General features: G+C 39.9%; 1 protein-coding gene across 1 annotated transcript; it reads right to left on the bottom strand.

Moving 5' to 3' along the window:
* Positions 1–1,427: 1,427 nt before the first annotated feature.
* On the bottom strand, positions 1,428–3,716 carry upd1 (unpaired 1). The gene is made up of 3 exons (XM_064699868.1): positions 2,738–3,716; positions 2,500–2,652; positions 1,428–2,373 (listed from the first exon to the last, which is right to left on the bottom strand). Exons 1-3 carry the CDS (start codon positions 3,098–3,100, stop codon positions 1,519–1,521), a joined length of 1,371 nt encoding a protein of 456 aa, XP_064555938.1. The 5' UTR covers positions 3,101–3,716; the 3' UTR covers positions 1,428–1,518.
* Positions 3,717–11,858: the final 8,142 nt, after the last annotated feature.

Below are 11,858 nucleotides of genomic sequence, written 5' to 3' on the forward strand. Positions count from 1 at the left end.
AACAAGTTAAAGCTTCAAACAGGGTGTAGGGACAAAAACTAACATTGATCTGGAGCCGGCCAGCTAAATATTAGTTTTTAGCAGTTAAATCTTGAGCGAAAGGCCTCGAAGTCAGCGCTTTTACCTAATAATTAAAACGAATACTAAAATTTTTTAAACGTTGTCCATTGTCTTGTTATAGCCAAAATTTCTGGCCGATTCTTATCAATTCAAATTAAAAAAAATAATAGAAATAATAAATCTTTTTAAAACTTTTGCATTTTGTATAACGTGCATCCAAACATATTTGTTCTAACTTCAGTAAATCCCTTTTATTCCATTTTGTTTCTTTGTTAATAACCTCATAGAAACAACAGATCGATCAAAACCTAGTAGCTTCCAAAATTAGATTAGTTAGATTAGTAAAAAAATCATAAATTTCTCATTCACATAACCCTGTATCAGAGAAAGAAACTTACTTTAATTGATCCTTGTAAATTTGTTATTTCGAATCTAGAAAAATTGGTATATTTCATTATTTTGTATCCTTATTGCTGGTTTTGGCGACCTCTCCATTTTATAAATCATTATATATGATCTGAGGCGACACACAATTTGGTCCCCAGCGAGTTGAACATCAAGTTTTTCGATCCTTGATTCAAAGAGAAAGAGTATAAAATGGGTTTTATTTATATTACACTATTCAAAAATTGTTCATCAAGTTCCAGCAAAACTCCACTTTTATTATTCTTTTAATTTTTGCATTTATTATTTGCTTTCTGTCGCAACTTATCAAATCATGTTTTTAGATAGAAAAAAAATGGTATGTGTGTGTGTGTTTTAACTTATCTATTTACATATTCATATGCTCATATTCAAAAAAAGATACAAACTAGCAAAACATTTTGCGATTAACACTCACGACTATATCACAGTTAAACAAGATCTATAGCTAAGAAAAAAAAGTGTGTACACTAACTAAGTATATAAAAATATATATATATATATAATTTAGCTTAAAAACTAAAAAAAAATAATAATCAAAAAAAAGTGGAGAAAACACTTTGTAATACTTTCGATCTGGTTTGGATGTCAAATGGGGTTTGATAATCGTATAGCTAAAGAACGAATGTTAGGATCAGGAATGTATATGGAATGTGCTTGCTTTGCTGCGGTTGCTCATATGTGACTAGAACGGCAACTGCTGAGCTGGTGAGAGAGACATAGAGAGAGAGAGAGAGGGTGAGAGTCTAGAGAGCCTAGGACTTAGGACTATCTTATATTTAAACATAAGCCGTGAATTTGAATTTGAATTTCAATAAATAAATAACTTTTGGGCATAAACTAATAAAACTTAAAACAAACACAAAGATAGAGAGAGAGCGAGAGCGAGAGAGAGAGAGAGAGAGAAAGAGCGTGTGTGGGTCTACAGAAAGAGCTGGAGAAACTTGTTTGCAAACTCCATCAAATAATTTACTTAAACTAGGCGAGCTAAGGGTTGCATTTAGGATTAATATACATAATATTATTGTGGAGTTTTCACGTGCGCAGCACGCGGCGCTGTGGTCGCTGGTTTGCTGCTGCTGTTGCTGCTGCTGCTGACGTTGACGCTGACGCTGACGCAGACGTTGACGCTGATGCTGAGTGCGGCGGCTGCTGGCGCTTGCCGCGCCGCCCGTTGACACCTCTGGGCACATCGAGTTGGGGCTTGGAGACCTCATTGAACTCCCTTCGATTGCCAGCCATGGCCAGCGATAGCTGCAGCCGCGGTTGCTGCAGTTCCTGCTGTTGCTGCAGTTCCTGCTGTTGCTGCCATTGGCGCTGTCGCTGTCGCTGCTGGTGCTGTTGCTGTTGCAACGGCGACTGCTGCTGTCGCTGCCGCTGCTGGCGCCGCTGGCGTCGCTGACGCCGCTGCTGGCGCTCCCGTTTGCTGTCGCGCCGCAGCAGCTGCCACATGGTGCGCAGAAACTCGTAATAATGATGCTTCACAAAGCGCATGTCCATGGAGTCCGCCTCACCGATTGTAGTTGCTGCCGCTGCCTCTGCTGATGCCGCCTCAGTCGTTGTCTCGGCCGCTGCACCGTGTCGACGCTTGCTGCGCAACTTGAGCCGCCTGTTCATGTCGTTGCGCGAGATCTGTGGCAGCTGCATCAAGCGGCGCTGTTTGGCTGCCCCACGGCCAGGAGCTGCCACCGGAGCCGGATAGGTGCGATTTACCGCCGTCTCCAGCTCGCAGAGCATGCTGCGCGAGCTGAGCAGCAGCTTCTTCAGCTCCTTGGCGACAGACGACTCTCGCTTCAAAAACTGCCGATCCCAATTGACTTGAACGCGCCGCAAATAGGCAAAGCTTGCCACATAGGTCTGCATGTTGCGGTACCAGCGCTTTAGGGCGATCTACGAGAGAGACAGAGAGAGAGAGAGAGCGATGAAGAAAAAAAGAGAACATGGCGCATGAGCGAGCTTCGTGATATAAGGGGGAGAGAGTGGGGTTGATAGCAAGAGGGAGTGAGAGATACATACCGTTGAATTGGGCTTCAGTTTGGGCAGAAATTTATAGTTGTATTTGTGGAGCGACCACACTTGCATGTCCCCAATATCGATGCCCTTCTGCTCCTGCGTGCTGTTCAGCTCGCGGTACTCGGTGCCGGCGGCGCGCTTCAACTGATTGAAGATCTAAGCGAGAGTGAGACAAAGATAGAGATAGAGAGAGATGTTGAGTAATGAAGTTTGGAGCTGCGGTTAGCCAAATGTTAGTTACCTGCTTGGGCCGCTGGGCTCGACGTCGCTCTGTGGCGGATGATGTATAGTAGGAGCCGCCGCAAGGATTCATCCACTCGAGCGCGGTAGTGTTCTCGTTGTAATTGCGATAATCATACCAGCTGCTGTTCCGCTTGCGATGCCGCTTCCGCTGACCAGAGGCGGCCACAGCGGTTGCCGTGGAGAGGGCCATGCTGCTGGTGGCGCTGGTGGTGCTAGTGGTGGTGGTGGTGGAGCTGGTGCTGCTGCTGGTGCTGGCGCCCTCGATTACAGTCAGACCGCCGCTGGCCGTGGCCATAGCCAGAGCGGCATGCATATAGATGAAATGGAGCAGCAGCAGTGGCAACAGCAGAGTGGACCACATATCCGCATTGTCCTGCCGCGCAATACGCTGAAGTCTTTGCCTGATACGGGGCGCTGCTGCCGTTGCTGGCTTTGTCCTTGTGGTGATTGCCGTTGGCGATGCCGTCTTGGTGCCTTTAACTTTGGTTGCAGCGCAATGGCAACCAACTATTTGGTAGATATAACAATATATATTTTTGTTGCGTTATTATTATGATTTGTATGAATATTTAATAATTTTAAGATTTTATGATTTTATTGGGATTTTTGATCGTGTGTGTTCAATGGGCCAAAAAAGGTTTATTGCCAAAATGCAAAAGCGTTTCGTAACAGTAAATTCCAAAAGCAAAATAAAAAAAAAATATTGTGTTTTTGGGCAAAAATGCAAAAGAGAACAGAAAGAGGAAAAAATAAACACACACACAATGAATATCAAGTGATTAACATGGCAAGAATTTTTGTCGCTGGGTTATATAATATTGAAACAGGACGTTTTTATTATCGATCCTTCAACAATGCAAATGCAACAGCAATGCAACTTGCTTGTATCTCAAAAATTTTGTTAGAATTTGTAACATTTTTTTTTTATTTTTTTGGTGCGTTCAAATGTTCCGCTTTTTATATTTTACAAAAACTTTGAATTTATAACAGCTAACTCAATTCTTAAAGCGACAATATTGAATGGAATCTCAAAACCGGCCAGCTACACACATTTGTTCGTTCTGTGCTGTTATTGCTTTATTTTTTTTTTTTGAGATATTTCAAAATATTTTGCGATTTTTCAATGCGTTCTACGCGATTCTGCAATTGCTTGCGCGCTGCGCATGCGCAATTTTCATGTCGTAGCTATTCGAGAAATTACGAATTTCTTTTTGAAAAACAATATAAAAATTAATTTTGTAAATTTAAAGTCTGGCAATTGCAAAAGATATTTTAAAAACAGAAACTTAACAACTTTTTCCAAATGCCATTTCGAGTTAAGTTCTTAAAACATCTGTTAAAAGGGTTAATTTTTGCTAAATAAATATATATAGATATAGATATTGATATAAAAACAAAACTAATACACACACCGCATTATAGTTAAAAAGTTGATCAGGCGAAATTGTTATTAACAATTTGCAGTATAATCCAGTTTTGTTGTTTGTTTCTTGTTATTATTTGTATTTTATATTGTTGCACTTGGGTTTAACACACGAAAAATCACTTGAACAAAAAGAAATGTTTGACGCAAAAGTTTCTATATGGTTTTTCATATACGTTATGCCGCTGCTGATGTCGTTGTCTGGCTGTGAGTTTCCTTTGTAGAGACTGAAGAACACTTCTCGCGGGCACTACTGTTCACGTCCAGGCACAAAACCGAACTGAACCAAAAGTTGCGCTAAATTCGACCAGCTTTCTTTGTTGAGCAGCAGCAGCAGCAGCAGCAGCCACAGACCAGACACCAGAGACCCGATAACCGAAACCGAAGCGACCGACGCGACGTCAGTCGGAGCCAGAGCCAAAAGACCATGTGAAAAACGAACGGTACGTAAAAGAAAACTGAAGAATGAAGACCCGGCCCGGGCCGGCCGGGTCGAGAGTCGGGTCGGGCCTCTGACTCTGTGTGTGCCTGCATGTGTGTGTGTGCGTGAGGAGCGCTGCCTGGTAGTCCATTTCCATTTGTCTGCCTGCCTGTCAGGCCTGATCGAGTGTTGTCGGGACCTGCCCCGCTCTTTACCAATGACTGTGCCTGTGTGTACCTGATATCCAGCCTACACACACACACGCACACACATTTGCAACGAATGGCAGACCAACCAGCTAGTCGAGCACTTTTTATGCCGGTCCCTGCTCGGTCGCTCGCCTGTGTGTGCGTGTGTGTGTGTGTGTGTATGTGTATGTGCGTGTCGCCATCGCTGTGTTGATAGGCACCAGGCTCATTTTCTACTTATCCAATGAAAAGATTTCACTCAAAGCGCTCTCATAGTAATCAGGCAATGTACCTGGCCGTACGCCTGCCCCAAGGTAACAGCTCTCTCTCTCTCTCTCTCTTTTACTCCATCTCTTTTTGCATCACGCTCTCTCTCTCTCTCCCTGTTTCGATACGCAGCTCTCTTTCTCACTCTCTATTGCTTTCTTTCTGTCTCTGCCACACTCTCCAGCAAGATATACTCCGCTCTATCTCTCTGACGACCTTGGCCTGCCAAGTAAACGAAGCTCTTAACTGGGCTAAAGCTGACTTACCTGCCCATAAGCCAGAGCTTAAGCAACAGCTGAAGCCTTGACGCCGCAAAGTATGCAGAGCTCGCCTCGTTTGCCCTCTGTGTCCGTACACTTTTTTGTCTGAAGAGTTTCATTTTCAGCAAACTCTCTCAATTTCGCAGCTACAACCTTATGACTTCCTGGATTCAAATAAATAGAGTTAACAAATTATAAAATACATGAATTCGGCCAAAATATCAATATACCTTATTCGCCAAATGTAAAACTGTAAAAATAGTCTAAGAAAGCTGAAAGTTGTTCCTTGTTTAATCAATATTCAACAGGTCTTTTAAGTCAAGTTAGATATTTGTATGTGAAAATAAAAATATTATGCTCCTTATTATACTGAGATTATCTAAATTCTATTTATAAATTGTATATTATCTTAATGTAATATTTCGAAATAAGATTCGACTAGTTTGCTTTCTCTTTAGGCTAAGATTTTGTCATATATGATAGAATACCATAAAATATATATGTTAACATAGAATATGAAAGCATTAAGGGATAAATATATATATATATATAATAATAATAGGTTATTTTAATATAGTAAAAAAATAAAACCTGTTTAGATATGCTGATCCATTTTTTATTTGTATACGATTTGTGGACGTCGGCCGCCTCTAGGTCCGGGATTTTATGTGCCTTAGTTGAGAGATCATTTATCTTTTTGTTCCCCAATATATTTCGATGTTCCTCGAAAATTATCTTGCTGTTACTATTATTAACTAACATATATAAGTAATAGAATAGCAATAAAACCTATTTATTAAGTCAGAATGTGTCTGATCTGATGTATATAATAATAATTATCTGGTGTGATAATATTGCGAACAAATATGTATATAGGCACAATTACTAATATATAAATAATAAGTATAATTAAAATGAGGCCTACTTATTTAAACTTCAAGCTCAAAATGTATATCATCTGATCAATCAATACTTAAATATAATAATATTAGAATATGTCTTAAAGAACTAAGTGAAAGAAAAATCTCTGAAAATAACTGACTATAAAATAACTGACCTATATATACATATCTTATCTATATATACATATACATATCTAATCATCATTTGAGTTATATAAATATAGGATCAATACAAATAACTATATAGCTGGAATAGTTAGAATCAAAAATCATATTATGCATTCAACTTTTATGTACCTTGTTTATATGGTTTAAAGAAATTTCCTAGAAGCCAAATTTAGTTTTCTTCCCAAAATATGTTCATAGCTAAAAAAAAAAAAGGATATTCACTTCACAGAGAAATATTTTTCTTCAGTTTTCGCTGAGGTATTCCTAAGCGAATTCGTGCAACTGGCAACTCAACTCACCTCGAATCAACAGTTTAGAGTGCACTGATTGATTTAACCCACGCTTTGCATATTTATATCTGATGCTCAACAGCTGTTTGGCCAATTTCTCAGCTGCAAATGGCAGCAGGTCAATTTTCTGGTTAGCTGCAAATCTTGCTGTTACCTAGGGCAAACGCCCCACCTTAGTGGCGGTACCTGGTAGCTGAATTGTTGGGCGGTCGCCTAATTCAAAACTGACCTGGACTCGAGGGTTCTGCCCCATCTACCTCGGGCACTTGGAAAATCACGAGCGAAGCGGGACAATTGACGAGCTAATTAAATTTAGTTGCTGTTTTGTTTTGTTTTGTGCGACTTTGTTATAAAATTATGTCCACATTGTTTGCCCGAACAGCTGTACAGGCCATGGCTGCTGGGCCTATGGCCGGGAGCCGGCGAGAGCCAGAGGGCCAGAGAGTCCTGCGTCTAACCGTAAGTGCAATTGTTGACTTGGCCGCGCAGCAGCATCAGGAAGCAGCCGTGTCGCGCAGCGGGGGCACTCACCTTGATTTTCGCCGCGCGCCACACAGAGGACTCGCACACACACACAGCCCTCGCAGGACTCGCTGCGAGGTACATATATCAAGACGGCAGCGGCCTTTGTATGCCGTCCCTTGGGTGCATCTATGCACATATCTATGCTTGTATCAGTGTCTGAATGTGTCCAATTCGCACCAAAAACATCTTCATCTACATGGACAACAAACACGATTATTGCATTGATGAGCTCCTGCTGCTGCTGTCTGCACACAGAGAGTGCGCAGGCGCGGCAGGACGCCCCGTCGAAAGGATCCGACGGCTGCCAATGAGTCCGTGTGCAATGCCCATACCAATTCCCATTCCCAATGCAATTGCCATTGCCATTCCCATCCCCGTGCTGACCTCGCCGCAGTCGCTCACACTGTTTTAGTTGCGATTCGTTCTGGACAACAAAATATTTTGCTACAAAATTGAGCTGTTGTGTGCGGTCCCCGGTCCCTGGTCCGCTGTCATGCTGTAATTTTTTTTTACCGGCCGTATCTAATCGAAAGGATACGCTCAAATTGCCACAGACAACGCCAAGCGGCGATCACCTTCCTCGACCTCGCACCGGTCGGGGCTGACCAGTCAATGGTTAACCGAACACGAGCTCAGTGCGCAATGCTTGACTAATTTATGCCCTGTAATTGTTACTGCCACTTATGGCGATTGAATATACTTTTGTTATATATTATATGTTTCTATGATTTTTAGATATGTCTTCTTTTTCTATTATATTAATTTATATTATATATTATGTTAAAGTATATTATATTAAATTTTTTAATTTTAATTTAATGTTTTATATTATGGGCCCTTTAACATTACTTTTATTTTAATTTTTGAATATAATTTATGTTTTTATGATTTTTGAACATATCTTAGTTTTCTATTAACTTATATTATATTATATTTCTATATCTATTATTTAATATTTTTCCCAAATTTATCAGGAAGTTTTGATACAATTTTAATTTAATGTGTTATGTTATTTGATTATTTATATTCATTGTTTTTTTTTTTTTTAAATATATTTCATATGTTTCTATAATTTTTAAACATATCTATTTTTCTTTTATATTATATTATATTATACTTTTATTATTTTATATTTAAATTATCCCTAAAATTGTCAAGATGTTTCTCATAAAACTATATGTATTTTGATACATCTTTATTATTTTAATGTGTCCAATATGTTGTATATATCTTATCAATTTCATATTTTATATTATTTTTTAAATTTGACTTTTTTATGTTTGACTCCTAATTTTTCTTACATTTTATTTAAAATATATTTCTATATCTTATTTATCTTTCAATTTCATTGAATATTATTATTTTATAGCTTAAACATATGATACTTTTTTATGTTTGTATATTTTTAAAAAACACATATATCTACATTTTAAATATTCCTTATATCTAATGCATATACAAGTTTATTTGAGTCTCGTCTCTAATGTATTTTGTATTTATAATTATTATTATTATTATTATGCAATAATTTATTTATTAACATACATAGTTTCTCGTGGACAACAGAGACGTTCAGTCTAGAGCTCAAGCGTTGTCCTGTTACCTGTTGCACATGCACTTATCGACCCGTTGCAAGCGCTGTGGTAGGGTATAATCATTACACGCTGCTTAGCTCCTGTCCCAAACACAGAGACCGACCAAATCGGTAACCGAAACCAAAACCGATCCCGAGCCCAACCCTCAGGCTTTGCCTTACTTCGTGGCATTTTCTATGCTAACTGCGTGTGTGTGTAAATTTGTGGGTGTGCAACAACTGCAGCGAGGTGTGAGTTTTTAGAGGCTAGTGCTGTTTTGATTATGCGTAAAATCGTTTCGCTTTATCATGATTTTTACTGCAATTCTCACATCGAGTCCATGCTTCAGGTGTCCTGTACAGGCGGCAATGGCTTGAAACGGTTGGTTAGTCGATTGGCTTGTTTGTTTGTTTTCGTTGTTGTTGTTGTTGTTGTTATCGCTGCTGTTTGTTTTGCCAAATTAGCGTTGCAATTGGAATTCGTTGCGGATGAGTCTGAAATGATTACGAAAATGCTTAAATAGGAATCCAATTTAAAAACGATTGCGAGGAGTTACACTTTGAACTGATCTGAAATGATCTGTTTATTAAAATATTTTTATAAATCTTTCGTCAATTGTTTGTTAGCCCGACGTCTGAATTTATAGTTTGATTAAAATTGATTGAGTAAAATTTTATTAAAATGTTTCAAATCTAAGACACGACGAATTTCTCATAATTATTGCAGCTAATTAACACAACGTTCTAATCGGGCTAATCAGTCTACTTCAAGAGCTTGTTGTTCCAAATAAAACTACTAGCTGGGGTTTTAACAGCTGAAAGTGCGCTCCCTAAGGAGTATAGCTAACCCTTTAACGTAGTGGCAAAGACTGGAAAATCCATTGGAGTCAGATACGATAAAAATATAGAAGTGTTTTGTTTTTGTAGCCCGCACGAAACGTTCAAATTGGCCGCATTGAAATTCCCAGCTTAATTCCAATAATTAAACTTGAGTCAGATCCCATGCAGCAAGAGCCTGCATTTGGGGCGTCAAAACGAGCAAGACAGAGAGAGAGAGAGAGAGAGAGAGAGAGAGAGAGAGAGAGAGAGAGAGAGAGGGAGAGCGAGCAACTGTACAGTGGCCCCTGTATACTTGTGTGTGTGCGTGTAGTTAGTAACTGTATTTGTGTGGGTCGCCTTGCCTATTGGTGGGCAGACAGTACGAATTGCGCTCAGCTGATATATTAACGGCAGCCAAGCGGACCAATGACAGCACTCGCAGCGCGCTCAGTCGGCCGCTCTCAGTGAGCGCAAGAGCCGCGTGGCGGCGACAATGAGAACGATTCAAAATGTGAGTGAGTGGAAAAGTGGAAAGAACCTGCTTTCTGTTTACGTGCGCTCACGTTTTGTGCTCACCTGTTGCCCTTGCTGCTGTTGCCGCTGTTGCCGCTGCCGGCGTCGCTGCCACATTGCAGCTTGCGGCTCGTTGAATTCATTCATAAAACGAGGGCCAGCCAGCGCTGCCAGCGTTTGCGTCGCTGCCGCTGCTGACTCAATGGGCACGCGCTTGGGTAAACAGTTAGCTCTAATTAGCCGAAGAGAGACACTCGAGTGGCGAGCGACGAGAGATGAGAGCGTGGCTGCGATTTGGCAGCGGTTACGTAGACGCCGACAGCCACGCGCAACGGCCAACCGCAGATCGATCCGATTACCGATTGAAGCGATACAGCCCAATGCACAGGATGCCCAGACAGAATCCAGTCTGTGAAGCCAGCGAAGTGTGACCAGCGCAACGGTAAATCAATGACAGTCTGAGCCAATGGCGCCGGCGCTAGTCCAACTGTGTGTGCGTTGCTGTATGTGGGTGTGCGTGTGTTTGTGTATGTGTGTGTGCGTATACAATCGCAGAACTTTTGGGGCCAGCTCTGCCTACTCCACTTCCCCGCGCAATTTTAGTATTATAATAGCCCACTGACTCACCTGCTCATACCGTTCGGGGTTTTTCACGGGCAATCCACACACACGTACACTGGCATTTGTCTGTGTATATGTATGTCTATTTCATTTCTATCAATGGAACGTGCCTGCGCTTTGTAACACATTGCTCGCGCTTGGGTGGGTCAAGGCAATTGCCGTTGATTTGTCGCCAATTTTTTAGCAACAACTCTTGCCAGGCAAATGGAGTATGAATATCAACAGCAAACCGGAAATATTAGCTGCGGCTGCGAGTCTTACTACAGTTCACCATAGATTTTCAATTAAGCTTCTCGCGATCGTGAATTTTTCCGAAGTTCTTTTGACAAGCAATTGAAACACTTAAAAATACTTGAAGCAACTCTAAGCATATGCATAATAAGTAAGCAACAGAAACGACAACAACTCAGCAGCTTTCAGAGAAATGCGAATACGGAAATTCCATTTTAAACATAAATGTGTCATTGCAAGCCCTAAAATTGTGCAATATTAAATAAACTTATTTGTCGTTGCGAATTCGATTTCGTCTTTCGCAACTGTCCTTACTGTTAGCAATTGTCGAGCTGTTGAGAACTAGTTTATATCGATGTAAGATGTAGCTTTATTAAAACATTAATTTGATTTCATAAAATTTTTAAGATCTGCTACTTATTAACCAATATCAGCTTTTATTTTGCAAAAATATCTTTAATCTAAAGTCCTGTCCATTCGTTCATTCTTTGCGTTCAATTCTCTGAAATTTTCATCAGAATTGATCCATACATTGTCCCGTGCTCTAAGCAAATGCAGTTCAATGACAAGGTAAATTTGTATGGTATACTAACCATCATATTGGGTCATCTTAGACCCCTTTACGAACCTAATATATAATAAATGATTCCCACTTCTGCACATCATATCAAAATTCAATTTATAGTAAAGTCGCAAATTGCGTTTATTATTTTATAATACTTGGGGCTTATAGCTGACAGAAAGAAAATCGACAGAACAAAAAAATTATAAGATTCAAGGCGATTTCGAGTAACAATCGAAATTTTAAATGAATAAATTAATTAAACATAATAAATACAATTTTTCAGACGATTAAATGAATACATAAATAATAACAATTGATGAAAATTGACAAATAACTATATCGAATATACTATA

Source organism: Drosophila montana, unplaced genomic scaffold, assembly GCF_035044405.1.
Source record: "Drosophila montana isolate Dmon_TW-CO22-7 unplaced genomic scaffold, ASM3504440v1 contig_1624_1, whole genome shotgun sequence".
NCBI lineage: Eukaryota > Metazoa > Arthropoda > Insecta > Diptera > Drosophilidae > Drosophila > Drosophila montana.

Coding starts and splice junctions, on each gene's coding strand:
- upd1 (XM_064699868.1), bottom strand. CDS start 3,100: ATGTGGTCCACTCTGCTGTTGCCACTGCTGCTGCTCCATTTCATCTAT. Junction 2,653..2,737: donor GAGCCCAGCGGCCCAAGCAG/GTAACTAACATT, acceptor ACTCTCGCTTAG/ATCTTCAATCAGTTGAAGCG. Junction 2,374..2,499: donor AACTGAAGCCCAATTCAACG/GTATGTATCTCT, acceptor TCTCTCTCGTAG/ATCGCCCTAAAGCGCTGGTA.